This window comes from Mauremys mutica, chromosome 7 (assembly GCF_020497125.1).
Source record: "Mauremys mutica isolate MM-2020 ecotype Southern chromosome 7, ASM2049712v1, whole genome shotgun sequence".
In the NCBI taxonomy this organism is placed as follows: domain Eukaryota; kingdom Metazoa; phylum Chordata; order Testudines; family Geoemydidae; genus Mauremys; species Mauremys mutica.
This window is the reverse complement of record NC_059078.1, coordinates 48,988,773-49,013,877: the sequence shown is the minus strand read 5'-3', so window position 1 is coordinate 49,013,877 and position 25,105 is coordinate 48,988,773. Positions and strand designations below refer to the sequence as shown.

Genomic DNA, 25,105 nt, shown 5'->3' with positions numbered 1-25,105 from the left:
CCCAGGATTTCCCTGGCCTCTGGACCTTTGTTCTAACCACTAGAAAACACAGGTTTCTTGCTCTTGAGCTGTGACGGAGCCCACAGCCCAAGCACACACTACATATAAATCAAAACAATTAAATCTACAAAAGCCGAGCACCAGGTTTTAGATGCCCTGTAGCAAGACAGAAAAAAGGCCATTGTATATTTATTCATTCTTTGGCAACATCCTCTCCCAGCCAAAAGTGCCTGAGGGCTCATACGCATATGTACAAGGTTAGGAAGTATCTTCAATGCAGAGACTTATCAGGTATCTCCATACATGAGTTACTACCTCCTATTTCCCAGCACCACAGCTCAAATGCATCCTGAGTGACAGACATGGCACGCCACTGTGGCTGCTTGGAAGACCCACATGGAGCGAGTTGGAGAGGCCTCTGCTCAGGAAGTACTCTGATCTCTTCCAAACACAGGGCACATGGTGCCACTGGCACCATCACTCAGGGCCCTGCAGACGCCACAATGGAAGGATGTGCGGCCTCACATTTCCCTGAAGCCTCAGAGCTCACCAAGCAGCTTACAAAGTTTTAAAGCAAACAGGGCTGGGCTTCTGCCAAGCATACATGCAAGAAGAAAGGAAAACGTACGACATAATCTGCATGAAAGTGCACGAAGCCCTAAATCGTGTTAGCATTATTAGAAGGCTGGTTACATTGCTCTGCAAATGGGCCCAATACAGTTCTGATAGACTTGTTACAAACATCTGATTGTCCCTGATTAGATTAGACAATAAACTCCCATCCTGGTGTGTGCGCATTGTTCAACTCCCTCTCTGCAATCTGTAAATTAGAATTCCAGACTTGAGAGATTGGATTCAAATTGGATTACTGGATCAGGTCCAGCTCAGGAACAGTGGAGGGAGGAAGGAAGAGGAAGAGAAGGGGAGGTGGGGAAGAGACAGAGACATGCACACGTACAGGCCAAATAAATAAATAAATAAATGAATGAATGAATGAATGAATGAAGCGAGTCAGCCAAGATTTGATTAGGAGTGAATTAAAAATATAATTAAAACAAAAACTACTAACCAGCAGTTAGGAAACAAGTGGGAGAAGGGACAGATTATCACTATTAATTAACAAAGCAAGGAGATTATACCTTTAAATATTTGCAGTTCAGGCAGTGTGTTATTCCCCCCCCCCCCTTACCCACCTTCTCTTTAAATGCAAGTGCTGAGCAGAGAAAGCTAATTTCCATCTTTATTGCTGGGTGGGTTTCTGCTCTGTGTGATTGGGCACGGTATGATGTGCAGTGTCTGAAGGAAATACTTCCCCACATAGGTCACCTGCCATCTGAAATGGGGAAAGACAGGCAGATAGTGTGACCTAGTGGACAGAGCACTGGACTGGGACCCAGGATATGTGGGTGTAGGAGTCTGTCCTCTTCCTGCCCTGCCCAAAAGCCTCATGCTGTGTAGAATCCATGGACCATGTCTGGGTAAAGAGGAGGAACCCTACAGGCCTGCGTGCGTAGCACACTCTGCTGGAGTCCTTGGAGCCCAACAGTCTGGTGGACTGTGGTTCAGTATAGTCTTTATTTCAGCTCAATGACCCCTTCCTGCTGACTCTTCCTCTGCAGTTGAAGCAGCAATGGCTCCAGCACCTTCTCTCTGCCAGTGTTGGCTCCTAGACTCATCACAAGGAGGCCTGCTGTAGCTACCAATGTAAGTTTGCTCCGCTGACCTGAGCGGGTAGCCTAACAACAGCAGGGCCACTGCCTCGATGGGAAAGTTCAGACAGCCCCAGACATGCCACTGGGAAGAGGGGGGAGAATGCTTTTTATGAGCACTATTTCACTATGCTACCCAGTCCTCCATATCACATGCCTCCAGAAGCCAGAGAGGAACAATGCTACAGGCATTTAGCATGGAGACCAACAGGACAAAGAGAGAAGCAGCTCCTGACACAGCTCAGTGGCTTTCACTGGAGGTGGAAGGGCAGTCCTGTTCCAAACTGGATTAGCCTTGCTCATTGTGCCCTAATACCACCCTCAGCACAAACATTGCTGTCACAAGTCAGATAGGTTTCCACAGGAGAGATTTAACTGCATGCAATGACAGCGACATAAGACTTACTTACGGGGGTGGGGGTGGTGGGAGGGGAACCACTCTGAATGGAGCAGAGGAACATTTTGTTGCATGCCAATCTTTGCAAGTCTTCAAACCAGTGAAACCTTTCACTCTCACTATCAGGGAGCTGAAGGGCTGATAAGACTCCATTACCTAATACCTGTAAGGGAAATCTCATGGCTATCAGAGCTGTTAAAGGGATAAACCTGTCCAATTAAATCCTCTCTGCATGCATGATATATGCTAGACGCAGACTGAGCCCGAGACAACTCCCAGCGGGATAGAACCAGGCAGTGTACAACAGGGCTAAGAGCATCAGAGGATGAGCTGCCAACCCTACAAGCATTCTGACCAACCAGCTATCATCCCCGGAAAGCCCCGATACAAGGTTCTACAACAACGCACTACACTTCTGCAGGGCCTTCCCTCCCAGGACTCAAAACACTTCAGAAGCCTTAATTGCACTACCATGCAAAGCAGATGCGTAATGATATCCTGATGGGGAGGCGGAGGCACAAAAAGTTAAGTAAGTTTCCCAATTTCTCCAAGTCTCCTGGGTGAAGCCAGGTCTCCCGATGCCTGGTCACATGCTGACACCACTAAGATGCTGTCCCCTTTCTCATGCACTGCACAGCCAGTACTGCCAAGCATCATCTTTGGAACTGGAGCCAGGGGAGAAGGGAAACACATTCCTCAGTAATAGCAACATCCCCAGGAAATCTCTTCAAGGAGACCTGCAAAAGTGTTTAAAATAAAAATACACTCCGAGAGCTTTGCGCCTGCTGCTTGTGTTTTGCAGTAGGGTAATGTGGAAGGTCATGCCTGATCTTCCCTGCCTTTGCTGAAGGACGATTTGGGGATCTTCTAGGATGTGCACAGTGAGCTCTTGCATCTTAACTGAAGGGACAGGAATGTTGAATCTTTACCAAAGAGGTCCTTTCGCCAGAGCATTCATCATCAGGCACTGGAGATAAGTAGGTGTTAACAAAACCCATGGTTCATCCACACAGGTCAGCAGCGGGAGAGACGGAAGGTGAAAACAAGCATGGAATTGTGATGGGGGAGAAAGGAGAGAGAATAAGCTGGAAAGAATTGGAATTGGAAAGAACACAGGACCCATTTAACTGACCGCTCCTGGGCAGCGCCAGACTCCAACACCTCACTCACAGGGCTGAAGGCTACAGGAAACAAACAGGTCTTCACCATAAGGCAGCTTAAACTTTTCTACTAGAATTTTTGTCACTTTCCCACTAGAATTTGTGCAGACTGAGAAATACAGCCTCAGCTGCCCACCCTTCAGGCCTGTGCAAAGACCCTGGGAAGGTAGTCCAATGGGTGGAGAGAGAAAGAGGCTGGCTTTAGCACTGAGCACCACTCTCAACGTCTTGCCCCCAGAGGTTCAGATCTAGGAACTATCAAGCAGAGTGACCCAGCTGAACCCAGCTGCCAGGCTGGATCTTGGAGAAACGGGCAATTGCTAAAGGAGCTGGGACCTGGACTGCTTAGGGTCTGTTGGTTCTGGTCTCCATCTCCCATTCCCAGTGTTCTAGGTTAAACAACAGAGTGTGGCTATTTGTATCTTATTTATTGCATCAGATGGACTCCTTTCAGAGAAGGAGAAAACACCAACACAGCCAGCACTGTTTAGGCAAGTCACAGTGTATAAATAACTCAGCATAGCCCACAGTAAGCAATGGGATGTACAGCTATCATGAGGCAAAGCAAATCATCTGTGGCTAAGCCTGTGAAACGGGAACCAACCAGCAGTCGAATTAGCCTTCAGAGGTCTGCATGAGAAAAGCCCAAAATGAATCCCAGGATCGAAGCTTTCCATCCTGCCCCTAACCCCTAAGAATGTGGGGAAAATTCAGATCCAGATACTAACTGCACACACAGCTCGTATCCCTTGCTGATTACAAAAAAGCAGTCATGGGACATTCATGGCCCCGGGGGGAGACAATGCCCTGTTTACCACTCTGAGTTGAGTGGAGCTAATCAGCAACAGTGACTTTTCCACTTGTGTAAGTTGTGTTTGACTTTAGCTACAGAGAGATGCTCCGAGAAACTGCTCAGCAAACAGAGAAAAGGACCCTGCTGCCACAGCCCTGGGACCAGATTCTCATCTCTCCTACACTGGGATCAGCTGGGATAACACCATGGGATTCAGGGGGAGAGTGACATGGTGGGAATCGGGCACATGGAGTTCCAGAAGCTCCCGCCATGGAAAGCGCAGCCTCCCACGTTTCAGGGAGTTACTCTGGCAAAGGATCATGTCTATTGCTGCAATTAATAAATAATTCCCCTGTGCCACTTAACACCTCTGGAAAATGTCAGTGGCATATTAGCTGTTTGCACTGATGCTTTCTGAAAACCGACATCAGCTCAAACCACAACCCCTGCTGCCCTCCTCCCTTTGCTGTGCTGCAGCTTGGCATTTACAGAACTGGTTAGGAAGAGAGTCTGGGCTGAGTGGAGCACATCAGTGGCACGCAGCCGCAGAGAGCAGGTGGAGGAAGCCATGGAAGTGGCAAGCACAGCTTAACACAAAGCAATTACTACTCTGATCTGCACATTCAGGTAGCAAGCGGAAGCACATGCAGGAAATAGCAAACCTCTGCCTTAACTGTCATGCTGGGTCCCTTCCTCCCCAGTCTACCTTGGTCATCAGCTTCTCCTGACCCCAGGACACATGCCGCCCTGGAGAGTGGCTAATCATTGGCATGGGAAGTAACACACAACAGGCCCAGAAGGGAGGGAGAAGAAGCCAGCAGCAATACCACTGAAGGGGATTATACTTCCAAGAAGTAAATCACCCAAATTTATCCACAGCCAATAATAAAAATCAGGTCCATTTAGTAAAGTTTATTTTTCTCCCAAACTCTTCTGCAGGCAGCAATTACACAGCAGCAGCATCATTATAATACAGCACATCTAGGCAGCATCTCCTGTACTTATCCAATGCACAGAGCAGCACAGGGATTTCAGAAAGAGCAACAATGCAGACGTGGGGAAGGGGGACCCAGCTTCCCCCTCCCCCATCTCTCTTTCATCCTTCTCCCATAAAATCTGCTGTCTCCGGGGTCCTCAATCATGGATTCCCTTGGGGCTCCCCTGACTCACACAAGTCACCCCACTGATTTCAGCACAGCTTCCTGTGTGAGTGGCGCCAGCAAGATCTAGCCTTTGGCCCTGTGCATCAGAGACCACTGCAGCTGCAGCCTGGAACACCCAAGCCTGTTTGCTGACACAGGATTCTTCACTGCCACGTCACCTGTGTGGAACTAGAGCTTTCTCCCCCGCCCAGCCAGCGCCTGAACACAGAGAGTTAGTGTGCTCCAGAGATGGGCGGGGCCCAATAGAAATATCTTAACTCAGGTTAAAAAAAAAAACCCAACACCAGTGAATGGAGCAGGGGAGGGAGGCAATGCCAGCCAGCCCCCTCTTTCCAGCCTGGCACTCACTGCCCTCCGCAGGCATTCAGAGTGCCAGTCTCATGAAGATGGAGTTAACTCACCATCAATCATTTGGCAGTTGCTGACACCTTGACCCTTTTGCAAGGGTCAGGGAAGACATATTTCCCAGGCAGAACCAGGGCAACTGTTGGTCTGGGCCAAAAAGCACCACAGATGTTTGAATTTGATGCAGGAAAGCAAATCAGAGCCATCCATATTGTTTCCCTATAATTCATCTGATGTGACACACTGGCTAAGTAAGTTGTGTCCTATAGTGTCAGCCAACTAGGATACAAGTCTACTACAGCCACTAGCAGGAGTTACTCCATTAGCTCAAGGTAGAGGGCTGTGCTTTTGGGATTGAAGGCCTAGGGTTCCATCACTGCTGGTGACACTAGGAAGCAAGCGAAATGGTGATTGTAGGGCCTAAGAAAGGATACAATAAGACAGTTAACACAGGGCTGGGTTGGTGTGAAAGGGGCTTCCCCTGGACAACAGGCACTGGGGACAGAGGCAGCTCCATACTGATTTCATGCTTATGGCTGGGCAAAAGGGTGGGCCAGCAAGAAGTCTGATATCTGGCAGAGTGCACTAACCCCACAGGGCCAGTGGAAAATGTACCTGGAGGGAACAAGAAAGGAGTGTTGCAGAGAGATCCTGCTGGGAATTTTTCCCGTCTCATGAGGAAACGGGACGAGAGCTGGTCCAGTGGAAGAGCAGTAGCTAAGTGCCCAGCCTTGCAGCTCACTTTTACTGAGGGAAGCAATCACTGTCCTGCACCCGCATTACTCTGAAATACACGTGGGAAATAAGAATGCCTGTAATGGCCAGACCCCTGCTGCAGCCATTAGGCTGTGTCAAGCCACTGCCACCAAAAGTCAGCACCGAGTGTGGTTTCTGGTGTTTAATTCTTGTTTCTATAGGGGAACCGGGGGGGGGGGGGGGGGACTGTAAATATTATTAATAAACGCTCTGGACACAGCTTAAACTTTCTTTAATCAGGATGCATGAATGTTTTCCTTTGAAATTAGGAACAGCAGGCTCTTTGACGAATGGGCTGAATCATCGTCTAATTTGAATGACTCCTATACAGTGCCTGTGCAGCGTGTCAAAAGACTAGATAGTACCTTCCTCCAGAAACCTTGCTCACTGAGAGATGTCCTACACCTCCTACAGCAACAATACAGAGTGGGGAGGGGACTACTTTTCCAGTGGTGGAAGCATACAGGTATCACAAAAATTGTGCTACACAAGGCCTGATGCCCCCTCCCATTCTCACCGATACACGTCACTCACACTTGACTCAGCCACTGAAAAAAAATCATTTAAGGAAAATCATCATCATTCCCATGAGTCACGGGGGAAGGGGGGCGAGGAACATCTCAGAGAGATGATTCAACTGGAAGGAGAGCTGAGGCAGAGGAAAACGTAGGTTGGAGATGAGGAAAAACTTCCTGGGAGAGAAGAGCTGTGTAAGGTTTTGTCTACACTAGCACTTTTCTCAGCAAAACTGTTGTTGATCAGGGGTGCGGACAGCACTAAGTCCACAGGAGACCTTACAGCGGCACAGCTGCAGTGGTACAGCTGTGTCATTGTGAGGCCTATAGTGTAGACATAGCCTTAGGAACATAGCCTTAGAGACTCCCAAAGGAAGTAGAGGGAGTGCTGTGGCTTAGATTCTGGCCCCTTTGGCACTATACAGTCCTGCACTGGCAGGGAGAGGGGCTGGAGGAGCCTATAGGTTTCTCCCATCCCCAGATTCTATTGCCTATCACCAATCTGGAAGGAGAGACCAGGAACACCTGCTAAAATATTATAATTGAGGTGTATGGACATTCAAACTGGCTTGATGAGAGATGAACCACCCAGGGTCTCATTCTGAAAGTGCATACTTCAGAAGACACATTCAAATCAGGATTTGAAATCCAACGAAGCCACAGGGTCTCTCAGTCCTGGATAAATACAAGTCACCTCACCATGCCAGGCTACTGAATAGGGGGCTCTTATCACAGACAGAGATAGAATCAAGCTGGAAGACAACTGAGGTTAAGCATGAAAGCAAATAAATTAAAAAAAAATGATTTGGGATGGTCCTTAGTTGCTGTGGGAGTTCATGCCACAGACTGGGACCAGCCCCTAAGAAAGCTCCGTCTCTTGTTCTCTTATTAAGGCACAGAAAGTTTGTATTTAACATTACATAACACAACAATGAAAACCTGCTCCAAACAGCTACAGTGTGGTCTTTCCCTGCAGTCCAGCCCCCCTCCTACCAAGATGGAGGGCGGCCTTTGATCTCTCCAACTGCACCCACACATCCTTACAAGACACTTCATCCATCGCCCCTGGTTAACTCAGCTGCATGCCCAGTTAGGCCAGCGTTGCCACTAGAACTGTGCTCCCAGGTGCAGAACTTCACCACACACAAAGTTTCATAAAATCAAGCACTCCAAAGGAAGCTACAGTTCCAATAAATGAAACAGCTTCACTCCCACCTAGGCACAAGCTCTCTCCGTTCCACGGAGATAAAATCCTTGTTGTTTCTTCAGCTAAACTTACTGAGAGCAGCACAAAAACTCCAGATGCTGAACATGATCACAGAGAGGGTCAAGTTCAGACAACATGGCAGTGTGATCAGGTTATCTTGGTCCAGCACTAATGAAATGAGCTCACTCAAAGAGAAAATGACACAAAATGGGAAGTGAAATTGGAAACTTACATAGATGCCCAAGGGGACAACTCACATACTTATATCACAGGATAAGCGCACTGTCCAACTGGACCATCGGACACAGGCATGCGAGCATTTCAGGGTGCAGCCTCTTAAAGAGCCAAAGCTATCTCTCCGTAACACTTTTCATAAGTTGTGCTAAGGAACTGAGTTACTTTCCCCCCGTTCAGTAGTTGCGGAGAATACACTGGAAAGCCAACGAACGTCTCTAACCGTAGCAGCACACGTAGCAGTTATCCTGAGACCAAGGATGACACTTTACTTGAAAAGTCCTCTATTCTGGAGATTTGCTGAAATTTACCAACCCATGTGCTTTCCACACCCTTTCAGAAATATTCACATTAAGATATGCAACCCCTAAGAGATGCGGTGCCTAGGAGATAGCATGTCACCGTGTTCTGCTGGCAAGGTCACACCATTCCACCAGGGTCATCCCTTCCCGCAGACCTCAAAAACACCACAAGAGACCAATGCACCAGTCAGGCCCCTTACCTTTAAAGCCTGAACTTTCTTGGCCAACAGGCTCTCAATGTCTCCCGACACTTTTTCCACTAATTTCTTGGGGACGTTCTCCTTGACCTCGAACAGGTTCCTGTTGTCATTGTAGATCTAGTAAGGGGAATAAAAGGAAGAGAGACAGTCACCACTACATAAAGACATGAGAAAAACAGTGCCAAGGGATTATCCTGCACAGGTAAGATGGGCTGTGGGATTTGGAAGTTGGGAGGCTTAGCACGCAAGGAAGGTGTGCACAAGGGTATGGTCTGAAGCTCATCCCTCAGGGCTTTCCAGCTTCCTCTCTTCTCCAGCAGAGACATCAAGGGCCTCTCCTCCCACAATGCTGGAGACATACCAGTGCAATGGCCACACACCCCTCTGGTGACCCAAATGTGCAATTTTTTCACCCATTTTTCAGTGTCTAAATGATGTCCCCAGACCCCAGTCACAATCCACACTCCAGATTTCACTTGCCAGACCAGGAAACTGCAAGAAGAGTTCACTGCCACCCCCCAGGGTCCATATGTGCTATCTGCTGTCAGCCTATGGCACTGCCACCCAGTGCCGTGTCAGCAGGGGGCAGAGGAGAGGTTAGCCAGCCAGATCGGACTGAAACTGGGATAAAACCTAGGACTTCTCCAGTAAACCCAGAATTTGACTGACCTGTGCTGGAGAAGGACTAGAGAGAAGTTGCCCTGTGGTGAAGGCAAAAAAAAAATCCTGATACAATTAGCTACTCATTTGGGTTTCTAAAGTTTGCAGCCTTACTCCTGCACAAGGATGGAAACCACTCTAGCTGAGCACATTCAACCCCAAGGAAACCCCACTGCAGTTCCAGTGGAGCCACTCTGGGGACTGATCTGTCCCACCAGCCAGAAGCTGGTGCTAGAACAATCAATGAAATCGTTAATAACCACAATGATATGGTCAGCATTAGGCTTCAGAGTTAACAACTCTCATTCATCTCCACAGGGAGGGGAGGAGGCTTAAATTATGCAAGAAACAATCCTTAGGGTGACTAACTCCACTACAGCAGGTGGAAGTTCCATGCATGACAATTTCCAATACCACTGATAACAGGGCACTGACTTTCATTTCTATCAAAGTACCTACCCCCCTGGCCTCTGCCCAAGACAGATACATAATTGCCCCCACTTTGTGACCTCCCCACATGGCCTCATGCCCTCTGTCCCCCCACAGCATGCCATACCTCTTCCCTCTCCTAATTAAGAGGCTTCCTCCCACAAGCCCGTAGGCCCTAGGTCTCCCATCAGAGGCGTGTTAAACCAGACAGCAGAAAATCACCCAAATAAATCTGAATCCTTGGCGTTCACAGGCCACAAAGTCAGCATCATTGTTCAAGTGCACTGCTGAGCATCTCATCCCCCTCGCCCCGTGTACAAGATTGCAGACTCTTTGGGGCAGGCAATTCTGTCTTCATGCCTGCCTACAAACCATCCAGCACACTTCAGGTGTCTTCGCCTTTTGGACATCAGTTCAAATCTAGATCTGATCAGTAGCAACAGCAAGTATTCAACAGCAAGTATTCGCTTGCTTCTTGCTTGCATATATATACCTGCCCCTGGAAATTTCCACTACTTGCATCCGACGAAGTGGGTATTCACCCACGAAAGCTCATGCTCTAAAACATCTGTTAGTCTATAAGGTGCCACAGGATTCTTTGCTGCTTTTACAGATCCAGACTAACACGGCTACCCCTCTGATACTATTCAAGGCAGGGACTGTTTCTCACTATGTGTCTATACGGCTCCTAGCCAAATGTGGCCTGACCTGGGATGGGCCTCTAGGCACTACTGTAATCCATCTGAGATGTCTGTGGTGGCTTGTGTGCAACACGCAGGGAGTCTCAGCCCAGGTCCCTCCCCAGCAGACAAAACACATCACAAAAGTTACTAGACCTGGACCAGCGCTGGCAGCCTCAGTGGAAAGATTAAGGATGGGCTGGGACAGAAACAATCTCTTCTCCGTTGAGGAGATAACTCTATGACCAGCAGGAGCATTTGTGGTAACGCAGGCCTAGATCAGAGCAATGAAAGCTGGTGCTTCAGGGCATGCCTTGGAGACAGGATGGTAGTGCTCTATACACACTGCACTACACCACTAGATAGGTCGGTGTATTTCAGAGTCAGGTGAGGTGGGGCTCCAATTCCCAGAGGCTAGTGATGGGATCAGGATCCCAGCGGATGGGCCAGTGCCCTGATCCAGCATGACAAACACTATGTACACTTCTGTAAATTGGCAGGGGGTGAACTGGAGGGAGCTCGCACTGCCACTGTTCAGGCAGCACTGAGTGTATAAAACAGGGGGCTTCGGTCACCAGAGCAGCCAGGCTGACACCTTTCACTGGCACTATGTTCTCTGAAGAGGCTGGAATGAGAACTCCTGCTCTGTATTCCAGCTCCACCAGCAGAAAGCAAAGAACATGTTTAATTAATCAGATAAACACCGGCTCCTGCATCAGGCCTAATGCAGAGACAACTCCTATAATGGAATATGCCAATGCTACTATTTAGGGACAGGGAAGGCCACCAGAGTATTACCCTTCAAAGGCGATCTTCAAAGTACTCCTGCAAAACAGCCCAGCAGAAGGATGCAGACACCAACCCCATGGAAAAATTCCTTCGATATTTCCATCCCCTCCACCTCTTCCCTGAAAATCTGAGCTGAAGCAGTTTCTCAGTGGACAACAAGCTCCTGATAATTTGAAGGTAGCTAGAGGTGAATTTAAAGTGTCTGAATACTGAATCCCTCCAAGGTCCCCCTCCCACCTTCCCCCACAGGCCCAGACAAATGGTTACAGAAGCAGAGGCTGCATGTGGTGGTTTCTGAGGCTAAGGGAAAAGATGCTTTTCTCCTCTCGGACTGTGTCTCCAGAGTTCCTTCAGGCTTAGGCCACAGGTTCCCACCTTGTTTCCTCAGACCCTTAGTGTAATTGTCATTCCGCTCAAGCTATTTCTGATGTGCCCAATTTTCTCCTTTCTTCTGTGCTGCTGGTATATGCCTGATAACAGCCACCTCGTGCTGACCTTTCATCCAGAAATACCACTCCACACAAGGCTCCGCTCCCAGAACTTATGGGAGAGATATCGTCCTTCCCAAAAAGTCAGGGTTTCAAGCAAGTTACCCTGGGTGCCAGCTTTTCCTGCAAATGGAATAACAATCTTCCTCCACCGATGTGCCTGTCAGCTGCATTCTAACTAGCAGGAGCAGCATGTTGAAATTTGCAAGACTCCCCTATTCTGAGGCCTATGGAAAGTTCTTGTCAATTTCTCTATATTACTGGCTCACAAGAATGGGGCTGGTAGGCGCAGGGAGTGGAAGTGTGCTCCAGCACCCCACAGAGCAGAGGCCCAGGGAGGTGATTTGTTTGCCTCATCCATTGCAATCACATGCCCGCAAGGAATAACCGGGTAGATCAGGAGACACCTCACTGGGTCTCCTCCTCTCCCAGGCTGAAGAGCCATGTGGTTCACAGGAAAGACAGGAGGGATCGCCCTAGAAACTAACCCCTCAGAGCCAGCTGCTTCAATAAGTCTGTGCCTCTCAGGAACCCACTCACTTTGGCCCCGAAGTCATCCTATGTTCCATACCAATCTGGTGTCCCCACAGCTTTTATTGTTGGAAATTACTGACATCAGAAATAAAGATTCATGGATCTGGGCAAGAGAATTATTTACAATAAAAGGAGGCATCCCACAGACATTTTAAGTATCCTGCATGAATAATCTGTGAGCACCCCTCATTTCAGGTCCTTGTCTCCCAGCAGGCTGGAAGGTGTGTGCTGCTGATAGCAACGGATGCTATTCTGGAAAAGAATCTCACCCGAGCACAGAATGGGTTAAAGAAAGAAAATTGAACATAAATTATATTCTCCCTCACTCTCTTTTTTCCTTTGGTAAGTAACAGCATAACAAAATAATGTGTTTTGAAGGCACACTACCTCCAGCTGAGCAGCAGCAATTAGGGAAGCAAAAGAAGAGGAGCAATCTTCAAGGAGAAAGCTTTGGATAAAAAGGGCATCCTGAAATTCGTGTTTTCCTATTATGAAACGGAAAATCATCTCCCATTGGTTACAGCCAGAAACTGTGCCTACCCATTCTCGGCGGGGGAGGGGAGGAATAAGAAAATCAAGCAATGCTCCCCGGCCCCCATCACAAACCCTCTGCAGCTACAGACCTATGCAGGCTTTTTGTCCATCAATTTATCGAAGTTAATGAGAACATTTCAATTCAAAGAGAGGGTGACCAAATGAGAAAGTTACTCACCTTGCAGTAACTGAGGTTCTTCGAGATGTGTGTCCCTGTGGGTGCTCCACTCTAGGTGACGGTGCGTCCCGGCGCTGTCGATCGGAGATTTTCGGTAGCAGTGCCTGGTTGGGGCGCACGCACCCAGATGGTATCTCCCGTCCAGTTGGAATCTTCCAGGGTGCGTGCGCCCCACACCCTCCTCAGTTCCTTCTCTACCGTGGAGAGTCATCTCAGTACTCCAAAGTAGAGGGGAGGAGGGCGGGGAGTGGAGCACCCACAGGGACACACATCTCGAAGAACCTCAGTTACTGCAAGGTGAGTAACTTTCTCTTCTTCTTCGAGTGCTGTCCCTGTGGGTGCTCCACTCTAGGTGAATGTATAGCAGTACCCACTACGGTTGGTGGGACTTTGGAGATACGGCAGGAAATGCTGAAGATAGTACTGTATGACCTACTATTGTGTCTGCCGTGGTGTCTTGCGTTAAAGCATAGTGTTTTGCGAATGTGTGTTCAGATGACCATGTAGCTGCTTTGCAGATATCGGGAATGGGAACATTGTGTAGGAAGGCAACGGATGCCGACATGGCTCTAGTGGAATGAGTTCTTATGCCTTCGGGCGGTTGAAGATTCTTCGCACGGTAACAGGATCTGATGCAGTCAGAGATCCACTTGGATAGACGTTGTTTAGATATAGCCGTGCCTTTGGATCTTTCGGCAATTGAAACAAAGAGTCGTGGAGACTTGCGGAATGGTTTAGTCCTGTCTAAATAAAAGGCAATTGCTCGCCTGACGTCGAGAGTATGCAGGGTTGCATCCTGTGGCGTTTTGTGAGGTTTGGGGTAGAAAGTTGGTAAATATATAGGTTGGTTGAGGTGGAAGGTCGATACCACCTTAGGAAGAAATTGAGGATGTGGTCTCAAAGTGACTTTATCTTTGGAGAAGATTGTGTATGGAGGGTGGGCCATCAAGGCACTTATTTCTCCAACTCTCCTTGCTGACGTTATGGCAACTAGGAAAGCCACCTTCATGGACATATGGAGATCAGAGGAGGTAGCCAAGGGCTCAAATGGAGGTTTCATGAGAGCATGAAGAACGAGGTTAAGATTCCACGTAGCCACTGTTGCGTGAATTTCAGGGTAGAGATTTTGCAGGCCAGAGAGAAAACGTTTAATGGTGGGGTGTGTAAAGAGTGAGTACCCATCCAAAAGTTTGTGGAAGGTGGTAAGCGCCGCCAGGTGCACTTTGATGGAGCTAAGCGAAAGTCCGTCCTGTTTCAGTTCGAGGAGGTAATCTAGAATGTTAGGAAGAGTCACATTGTTGGGTGCTAAATGTTTATGTGAGCACCAAAGAGCGAAGCGCTTCCACTTCTGAAGGTAGGTTTTGCGGGTGGAGTCTCTCCTACTGTGCAGGAGGACGTGTAGGACTTGTTCGGAACAGGCTAGTTCATGGGTTTGGAACCATGAAGGAACCAGGCCGTGAGGTGGAGCTTCTGGAGTTGGGGATGAAGGACCCGCCCGTTGTCCTGGTAAAGGAGGTCTGGCCTGTTGGGGAGAGCCCATGGGTGACGGGAGGACATACGGAGAAGGTAAGGATACCACGTCTGTCTTGGCCAAGCCGGGGCAATAAGGATGACCTGGGCCTTGTCGTCCGCGATCTTCCGAATAACCCTGTGTAGTAGAGGGATAGGCGGGAAGGCGTACAGGAGGTAACTGTTCCATGAAATGAGGAATGCATCCCCTAGGGATGCAGTCCCGAGTCCCGCCCTGGAGCAAAACAGGGGGCATTTTCGATTTCGGGTCGTGGCGAAGAGATCTATTGATGGAGTGCCCCAGTGGGAGAAAAGCTGTTGGAGTACTGTGGGGTGCAGTTCCCACTCGTGTTCTGTGGAGAAGTGCCTGCTGAGTGCATCGGCAGTAGTGTTGTGGCAGCCTGGTAGATAGGAGGCGATGATCTGTATTCGATGTTGTATGCACCAATTCCAGAGTCGAATGGCTTCCATGCAGAGGGAATGTGATCTGGCACCCCCCTGTCTGTTTATGTAATACATACATGCTATGTTGTCTGTTAAAACTCGCAGATATCTGTTCTTTATAAGGGGAAGAAAGTGAAGGCATGCTTTCCTCACTGCTCTGAGTTCTAGGAGATTTATATGTAGATGCGACTCTGATGGAGACCATCGACCTTGTGCTTTGTGTTCTCCTAGATGCGCTCCCCAACCTAACAGGGAAGCATCCGTGGTGAGCATGAGCGTTGGGGATCGTTGCTGGAAGGGAACCCCTGTACAGAGGTTTTCTGGACTTGTCCACCATTGTAGGGAAGTTATAACATTGGGAGGAGGAGTTAGCAGCATCCCTAAGGGATGTCTGCTGGGTTTGAAATTGGAGTTGAGCCAGCCCTGGAGGCATCTCATATGTAGCCTGGCATGTTGAACCACGAAGGTGGTAGCTGCCATGTGACCAAGAAGCTGTAGGCAGATTCTTGCTTGTGTCCTGGGACGAGTAGAGAGTGTGCGTATGAGCTGTGTGATAGTGAGGAATCTGTTGTATGGGAGCGAGGCCCTGCTCTGGGTTGAGTCGAGATGAGCTCCAATGAACTCTATCTGTTGCGTGGGTATCAGGGTGGATTTTTGGGTGTTTATTTGGAGACCTAGGCTGTGAAAGAGGGAGATGGTGAGACGTGTGGCTTGAAGTGTGTCGCCACAGGAGTCGCCCTTGATGAGGCAATCGTCTAGATAGGGGAAAAGTGTGACTCCGTGTTTGCGGAGGTGAGCCACAACGACGGCTAAGGTCTTGGAAAAAACTCTTGGAGCCGTGGAGAGTCCGAAAGGAAGAACTCGGTATTGGAAGTGATCGTGACCGATTGTGAATCGTAGGAAGCGTCTGTGAGCTGGATGAATTGATATGTGGAAGTAAGCGTCTTGTAGGTCGAGGGCTGTGAACCAGTCCCCATGATCCAATGCGGGTATTATTGTGCCCAGTGTGACCATCTTGAATCTTTGTGTCCTCACGAATTTGTTCAGTCGGCGTAGGTCTAATATAGGCCTCCATCCCCCGGTCTTTTTCTGTGTTAGAAAGTAATGGGAGTAGAAACCTGTCCCCTGGTGTTGCAGAGGCACAGGCTCCACTGCGCCTAATTGCAGAAGGTGAGCCACTTCTGTGCGAAGTAACTGCTCGTGGGAGGGGTCCCTGAAGAGGGACGGGGAAGGGGGATGGGTAGGAGGGTAGAAAATAAAAGGAATGGAGTAACCGGTCTGAACTATTTCGAGGACCCAGCGGTCCTGTGTGATCCGCTGCCAGGCATGTTGGAAATACTGGAGGCGGTGGCCAAATGGGAAAGTAAGTGGTGGAATCAAGGGGTGGTCGTGCAGACCCTCGACCAAAACTTCAAAACTGTTGTTTATTGCCCTGTGGACGGAAGGTGGTGGCTTGGTTTTGATTTTGTCTGCGTTTGGGAGGTCTATTACGATTCCGAGTTGTGTCGTACGGTCTGGATTGAGGGCGATAATACTGACGTGTTCTTTGGTAGGGTTGGTATCGCTGTCTCTTGGGAAGAGATGGTTGAATGCCCAGGGTGCGCAGTGTCGCTCTGGAATCCTTCATGGTATGGAGGAGTTCGTCAGTTTTTTGGGAGAAAAGTTTGTCCTTGTCAAATGGGAGATCCTCCACTTTAGTCTGGAGTTCTTTAGGAATGCCGGATGCAGAGAGCCATGAGGTTCTGCGCATAACCACAGCAGTTGCGGTAGTACGGGCTGCTGTGTCCGCCGTGTCTAAAGACGCCTGTAGGGCTGTTCTGGAGATTAATTGTCCCTCAGACAGGATTGATTTGAAGTCTGCTCTTCTGTCCTCTGGTATGTAGGAGGCAAATTCGAAAAGCTTATTGTAATTATCGAAATCATAACTGGCAAGGAGGGCAGAGTAGTTAGCAATCCTGAACTGTAGTGTAGAGGATGTATAAACCTTGCGTCCCAGGACATCAAGGCGTCTAAGGTCTTTGTCCTGAGGGGTGGGTCGATATTGTGAATGTTTGGTCCTCTGTGTCACTGCATCGATGACAAGGGAGTTCGGTGGTGGATGAGAGAATAGGAAGTCTGCGTCCTTTGCAGGAACGTAATATTTACGCTCAGCCTTCTTGCAAGTTGGTACCAGAGAAGCTGGGGTTTGCCAGAGAGTGTCAGCTGGCTCCATGAGTGCTTCATTTATAGGGAGCGCGATTTTCGAGGGTGCAGACGGTTGAAGGATTTTAAGGAGTTTGTGTTGCTTCTCCTGAACCTCTTCTAAGGGAATATCCTGGCTGATCGCAACCCTCTTAAAGAGTTCTTGGAACTGTTTGCAGTCGTCCACGATCTGTGGAGGTGGAGGGAGGCTGGCTTCATCTGCGGCTGATGGAGAGTTAGGATTAGGCGAATCAGGATATGGTGCATAGCTCCCCAGTTCAGGAGGGGGTTCAGGCACCCTGGAAGTGGATGGAGCAGGAGACTGAGGTACCGAAGGAAGGTGATTGATAGGAGGATTCTGCCACGGGTACCACTGCGGCCAAGGCATGGGGTAGGAGAACCCAGGCATCACCCACGGAGGGGCAGCATAGGGAAACTGAGGCTGCTGAACTTGAGCCGTGACCTGAGGTGGTAAAGGTGCCTGTGGAGGAGAAGCAGGAGGGGAGAACTCTGCCTGCTGTTGCAGTTCAAGGTCACCGTCGGTGAAAGCCATTTCAGGTGGAGAAAGTGGCAGGTCAAGGAAGGAGTCCTCTGCTTCCAGGAGTGGAGAGTGAGGCTCAGGTGGCACTAAAAGGTCACTTTGAGTGAGCAGGTGTCGTTCCTGCTCTCTAGGCTGAGCTAAGTCTACTCTCTGCTGTAGCTGTTTACTAGGCGAGAGTGACAGAGAGTCTCCTGTTGTATTGTGCTTGGACGCCCCCTGCAGGGCGTCTGCTGCTAGTGCACGGGTAGCAGAGTGGCTGGGTGCCGACTCTGTTCTCGGTGCCGAGGCTGATCGAGCTGTCGGCACCGCAGCTATTTTTGTTGAGGCAGAGCGCGCTGGCGGGATCGCGGCTGCTTTCAGCGCTGAAATTGACCAGGCTGAAAGCAGCGCGGCTGTTGCTGGTGCCGGTGCTGACTGCGCTGTCGGCACCGTGGCTGTTGCTGGTGCCGAGGTACGTGGTGCTGGTGCCGTAGCGTTCCTCGGTGCCGAGGAGGAGCGAGGTGTCCGTGCTGCAGCCGTTTGCGGCACCGAGGGGACCGAACGGGTAAGTGCCTTCCCAGCGCGGGAAGTCTGGTCCCTGCCTGTCAGCTCTGTCAAAGCAGCAGCTGAGGCATGTGAAGAGGCTGAAGCAGCAGTACTTCGTGCTGCCAGCATAGAGGGTAGGGATCTCGCAGGAGACCCCTTACCCTTATTAGAGTCTCGCTTGTGAGACTTTCCCGCTTCGTGCCTCCGCTCCAGGGAGGGTGAAGCGACGCTCCCCACCGGTTCTGATCTGGCTGGGGAGCGTGTGGGAGCGGGTTCCACTTTTCCCGTCTCCGACAGTGGCTGCAGGGATTTCTCCATCATAATGATCTTGAGGCGCAGATCCCTGTCACGACGAGCTCTTGTTTTGAGGCTCGCACAGTGTTGGCACTTCGTGGGGATGTGGGTGTCCCCGAGGCACTTTACACACTGGGAGTGACCATCTGACCGTGGCATGGAGTCCTGACAGGAGATGCATTTCTTGAAGCCTGAAGCTCCTGGCATTATGAGTTTGAGATAGGCGAGGAAGTGTCTCAAGGGGAGACAAGCCTGAGGTGTTTTTTTTTTTTTTTTTTTTTTTTACTAAGTAACTAACTATGTAACTATACTAAAGGAAGGGAAACAACTGGGAATTAATTAATAACTATTTCTATGTTTTCTATAGAGATTAGGGAAGAGAAGGCAGCACTGCCCCGAGTCCCGTCTTCAGCCGAGGACGGTTGAGAAGGAACTGAGGAGGGTGTGGGGCGCACGCACCCTGGAAGATTCCAACTGGACGGGAGATACCATCTGGGTGCGTGCGCCCCAACCAGGCACTGCTACCGAAAATCTCCGATCGACAGCGCCGGGACGCACCGTCACCTAGAGTGGAGCACCCACAGGGACAGCACTCGAAGAAGAAACATACATACATACATAAATAAATAAATAAATAAATAAAAGAGTCAGGTGGGGTGGTAGCATTGCCTGTTAAGATTGCCCAACACTTTCCATTATAAGACCTTGTTTTCAGATGCGTATAACTTTGCCAAACTAATCGTTTCAGCTGAAATTTTACATGTACATGTTGAATGTCTGCCTCAGGCCGAACAGTTTTGGAAAATTTCAGTCAAAATAGCCCAGCCATTTCTGAGAATGAAGCTAGTGAAAAATACATCGTAATGGCCTAGCTCACGGGGGATCTGGAGCATTATTTAGCATTTACAGCGCTCTCTGAAGATACAAAGCACCAGGGAAGTTAGAGCTGCAGCACTGAAGCTGACAGCTGCTCCCTCCTCAGCTCTGTTACAAAGCTTCCCATGGCAATTTGGGCATCCATGACAGATCAAAATTCCCCTGGCAACCCGTGTCATGCTGCTGCCATCAATTCTTGGCCTCCTCTTCTCTGAGTGGGCAGCTTTGCTGTCAGACACTAAAGGGAAGCTACTTTGAAATACTCAAGTATTCTACAGTAATGGACTGGACTACTGTACTAACTACTGCAAGGTGCAGTACTGCGGCCCCTTCACCGTTCGTGCAGAACAGTGGTTCTCCACCTTTTCTAGAACAGGACCCCTGCAATCTTCTCCCATTCAGACATAACCAATACCCTGCTCTAGTTATCCGTCTGAGATAAACAGGTATCGGGGAACATGGTCATCCTGTCTGTGACCTCCTTGGAGAACCCATTGTGCAGAATAATGTAATTATATATTTAATAAGGCGTCGACTTCAAGAAAGAGTCCCTTAGAGAACCACAGAAATCTCATTTTTGGGTTTGTTTAAAAGGTAAGATTCTAGCCCACTTGCTTGCAGAGAAAAAGCTTGAACATGTTCTAAATCCAGAAGGCAAATACCCAACATTTCTCGTTCTTACAAAATGTCACGATGTTTTCAAGCCTATCTTGATTTTTGTGGGCCTGCCTCCTGGTCTGGCCAGGGCTCCCAGAAGAAGGGTGAGCATTCCAACAGGGGCAGAGAGCTGAGAACTCCAGAGTAAGGGAGCAGGTCTGCCCAAACTCCAACACTCACAGAGACTCCCTTAAAAAAAATAAAAGGCAGCTTAGTAAAAAAAAGTAATCAGGCAACATCAATAGTTTAAAAAAAAAAAAAAAGCCCAAATGGACTATTCCACACTGAGCAAAGAGCACAGCACCTGGACCAGGCCTGCAACCTTCAGATCCTCCCCAAGCTTAGCGACTGCTCAATGCTGCAAGCAGAGACATAAAGAACCAGATTCCCATCTCACTCTTACTCCCCTGCTGCACCCACTGTTCTTAAATTTCATCGCCTGGTGCTTATATTTCATGCTATGATTATAATCACTGTGGTGTCTATATTACATTAACAGGATGTCAGCTTCTGTGCAGCATCAGGGATAATCAAGCAGGCAGTGATAAGAATGACACCGGCCTTGCTGTCAGCGCGTCGGGACAATTTGCGCTGTCTTCAGCATGTTACATGGAGGACATCATACATCACTGCAGAGGGAGAGGCGACGCAACCCAGTGGAGAGGCAGCTGGAGGGAAAGGGAGAGCGGTTACTGGAGAAGAGGCTGTAAAGGGAAGGCAATAGAGGCAGCAAGGAGAGAAGTGAGCCAAGAGGAGGAAAGGCAGGAGAGGGGAGGAAGCAGCAAAGGAGTTACAGTCCTGCAGCCTGGTTGGGACAGGACACATCGTCCCCCCATGCACGCTGCTCCTCAGAGCCGGCTCAATCAGAACCATTATCACAGGAGCTGCAGTAGCACAGCAAGCCTGCCAGCCCTTGATGCTGCTGCTCTGGGATCTTGACTCTTCCCTGATCTCAGGGGGGAGCAATAAGCCGATTTTAGATGGAGGCACATGTTGCTGACTCAGGACCTGAATGCTGGAAGGAAGCCAGTCTGGAGGATGGACCTGCAGTCACCCTTTCCCTCCCCATGCCCTCAAACCTCCAGCATGCCCCCAATAAGAACCCTTGTTCCTATAGCAGTGGGATGTGCATGAGGGATAATGCAAGAAAGGAAGAGAGAACCTGACATTTTTAAATCCCATCTCCCTCTCCTTGCAGGCAAGCAGCTTTCCTGCCACCTTTGCTCCTGTTACCTATTTAATAATAAAAAAAGCAGCTGTCCTAGCAGTTCTTTGCAACATTGCTACAGGAGCAGTAGAGGGAAGCATGTACTTATAGCTAGCTGTCCCTGAGGAGCAGCTTAACAAAGCAAACAAACAGAAGTGACGATGCTAAGGCTCAGATTCTGAGATGAGCTCTGTCCAGACAGAGCTTGATTCCCCCATGATGCACCATCAATGTCAACAGGGGCCCATCCACACAGAGCTCATGGTAGGATTGGGGCCTAAGTTCATTGAAGCATGCTCCAGTGAACCACATACAAGAGAAGAGCTACAGGAACAGAGATAATATTCAAACACGCTGACAGATCACATGAGCTCTAAGGGTATCGCTACATTAAAGAGTTTACAGCAGTGCAGCTGCACCATTGTAAGCTCTCTAACGTAGCTGTTCTAAGACGACGGGAGAGAGCTCTCTCACCGACATAGCATTGTCCCCACCGGTGCTTGGGTCGGTGTAATTTATGTTGGTCAGGGGGGTGATTTATTCACACACCCCCACAAGTGGCATAAGTTATGCCGACATAAGCTGTAATGTAGACATAGCCTAAGTTTACCCATGCATGACACACTGCACATTCCAAAGACAACCTTAACTCTGTCCACTAACCATCTTAACAGGGACATAGCTCCTAGAGCCTTAGAAACCAATCCAACAGACTTCTTGGCTCAGGGTAAATGAAGAGCAGGCTGCTCACAAAAGTGTAATCAATTTAACTAAGGCCTTGTCTACACACACGAATTGTCTTGCTTTAATGCTACAGATACAGTCAGAACTATACAGCCACCCCTAGGGCAGGTTTAACTATGTCAGCATAAAGGTGTTTTATACAGGAACAGCTATTTCTGTAAGGGAAGGGGAATAAGCTGTACCAGTATAAAGCACCTTTATACCAGTTTCACTGAGTCCACACTGATATAGTTATCCCAGTACAAAACCTGTTTGAAAACCTGACCTATAAAGGTGTGGGGTGGGTGGTGGTTGTTGTTTTTAAAGCAATGCAAATCCTTAGGTGGGCAAATCAGTATAAACCATGTTAATATCAGTTTGATTTAGCTGAGGTTGATTCCTTGCTGACTTTGCTTATATCAACATAAGCAAGAATTAAATCTATTTCAGTGACCACACAGGAGCTGGCACCAGGTTATCTAACTTGATTAAACACCCACCCTTAGTTAAACCACCACAGCTTGTGGGCACAGATAAACTCTTAGAAAAGTACCAAACTAATCTAGTTTTTGGTATTTGTAATCAGGTTGGCTTTTCAAATAGGCCTTAGGATACTTTATACTTACACATTTATTTACAAGACTGCATGGGAGTGTTTGAATATTGATCTGCCTGCCCTTAGCGGTTTATTTCCATGTTTAGGTATTTTTAAATTAGAACATTCCTTGCAATTTCTGTTTAACTACTTAACCCTAACAGAAAGTTAACTACATGACAGGATGAGGGGATATTAAGTGTGTATCCCTGACCTAAGTCAAGTGACCTGAGCCAGGAAACTAAGACCACTCTGGTAAGGGGGGAGAGTGAAAACAGGAGGGAAGTCACCAGAGCCCCTTTAGGAGGCATGTGGATTTAGGAGGTGCTTGGTTGGAGAGGCTGGAGAAGGGAGTTGGAAGCCCAATTAGGCAGGGGAATTTTGTGCAGGGAATGACAGCTTCAGCAGGTGTGTGGATCAGGTAAGCAAGGAGTAGGAAATAGAGGAGCCCAACTGAGGATAGACAGCAGTGGCTTAAAAGAAGCTAACAGATTGAGATGGGCAATTTCTCTGCTTCCCCAGCTCTCCCCATTGTGTGTTTATGTGGCTGCTCCCCTCTGCCATTCATCCCACTGCCTTGAGACTTAACAGTCTATTTTCCTTTCTCTAGCCTCCTTCAAGTCGCCTTCTTTCTGCTCTAGCTCTTCCTTTAACTGACACTGCACAGCCCGCCAGGGGAGCTCCGTCCGTCCCAAGGTGAGACACTCAGGAGACAGAACTTTTGCTACAGCTGGTACAGACCCTTCAGGGCCCCAAAGGGGGCCGCTCCCTCATAAGCATGGCTCATCATTGCCTCAGTTTCCCTAATAACAAAAAGGGAAAGGCAACATGGCTAAAAGGATTGGGAAGCTAAGACCCAGAGGAGTTCCCTCAGGAGCTTAAGGAAAGGAGGCAGGACAACTAAACCTAACTTTCCAAAGCACCTATAAAGGGGGCAGTCTCCACAGCTGCTGCTGCTAGGAGAAAACTGCTTCCTCCTCCCTGAAGGAGCATCCTTTGCTTGTTTTGTATTGGATGATCCTATTTTTAAAAAAGCAGCCCAGGGACCTATGGGCCCTTATGAGACTATATGCTATGCTGGCTCTAAAATAAATAACCGGGGCTCTTTCCCAAGAAAGATGGCAGAAAAGCATCTCCAGTTTGTGGGAAGGGCTCTGCTACATGGGCCTAATTAAAGTTTTCATGCAAGCTTATTTTCTAGGCTGTCCTTTTACTAGCGTGCACGCGTGCGCGCACACACACACACACACACACACACTTCTATGCCCACCCCTGTTATTTTCCATTCTTTTTGCAGCCACAAAGGGCCCAATTCTGCTCTCCATGACAGTGATGTAAATCCAGGGTATCGCCACCAACTTAGTTACTCTGAATCTACACTGGAGCAAGGAAGTGCAAAATCTGGGCAAGTGGGGCCATGCTACCAGTGATATTAACAGAGTTGGGCCCAAAAAACACAATGAGAGTGGTTTAAAAATCCTGAGCTTTTAAAAAAGTTAAGTGTCTGGTTCTTGTTATTTGCTTTCTCGTTTTAGAGACACTAAGGGATCACATTTTCAATCTCTCTCATAACCACAAGAGCTAGACTTTTTTTTTTTTTAAATGCAAGCTGAGATTTTTCCCATCATCTCCTGACTCCAGGAGCTGGGGCTTTCCGAAAAGCAACAAATATCATGAGACTCTCAATAAAACCAGGAAAGTTGTCCGCATTGTATCAGCCAAAGACATTCATTATCCAACTCTTCACTTCCAAAGAAACCCCACTGAAACCTGTGACTATTTCTGCCATCTATGTCTCATCTTCGACCACCACGAAGGACTATCCAGTACCTCCTAGCTTATAGGCTGACAGCCCCAGTTCAGCTCCTGAACATGACGTTTCCTGTCCATTGTTTTCAGATCATCTGTAGTCATTTGATCCAGGAGAAGTGCAGTGGTGCTGGAGGGAAATTTGGTAGGCAACAGTAATAATGAGACAGCCCCAACAAACATGCTGTCTGTAAACAACACATAAAAAGACAAAATGTCACCAAAATACCTTGGGAACCCACCAAGAGACAATGCTCCAATTAGCAACTAAGAACAAGGTCCTTGTCATTAAAGCTCTCTAATGAATTTCTACTGTTTTTCTAGTTTACAAAAAGGGTAAATAATGGATTAATTTCTACAGAAGATCTGAGAGGTCTAGGTCACCTTGCCGTGGGGAGCTCAAACACATGGGGGAGGCAGTGCGGACTAGTGGCTTTGCATCTTTCATGAGGCTTGGGTTCAAGCTATGCTGAAGGTCACAAATGGAAAATAAACGTGGTGGGTTCCATCCCAGACTCTGTTTGGAAGCATCACCCTAGTTACCATGGCATTTAACAAGGCTAGAAGGCTTTGGTCACAAGATGCACAGAAACAGTATGGGGCGGGGAGGCCCCCAAGTGAGCAGTGAGGTGCACTGAGAAAGCTGGGTGAGATCCCAGGACTGGGATAGC

The 25,105-nt window shown here is 48.6% G+C and overlaps 1 protein-coding gene across 4 annotated transcripts in view; it reads right to left on the bottom strand.

The window, feature by feature from the left end:
• CACNA2D2 (calcium voltage-gated channel auxiliary subunit alpha2delta 2) overlaps nucleotides 1-25,105 on the bottom strand; it is a 642,762-nt gene that overhangs the window by 509,010 nt on the left and 108,647 nt on the right. For all 4 annotated transcript variants that reach the window (XM_045024558.1, XM_045024559.1, XM_045024560.1 and 1 more), the window contains exon 3: nucleotides 8,782-8,898. In XM_045024558.1, coding sequence (XP_044880493.1) covers nucleotides 8,782-8,898 — 117 coding nt within the window. The remainder of the gene's footprint in view (nucleotides 1-8,781; nucleotides 8,899-25,105) is intronic.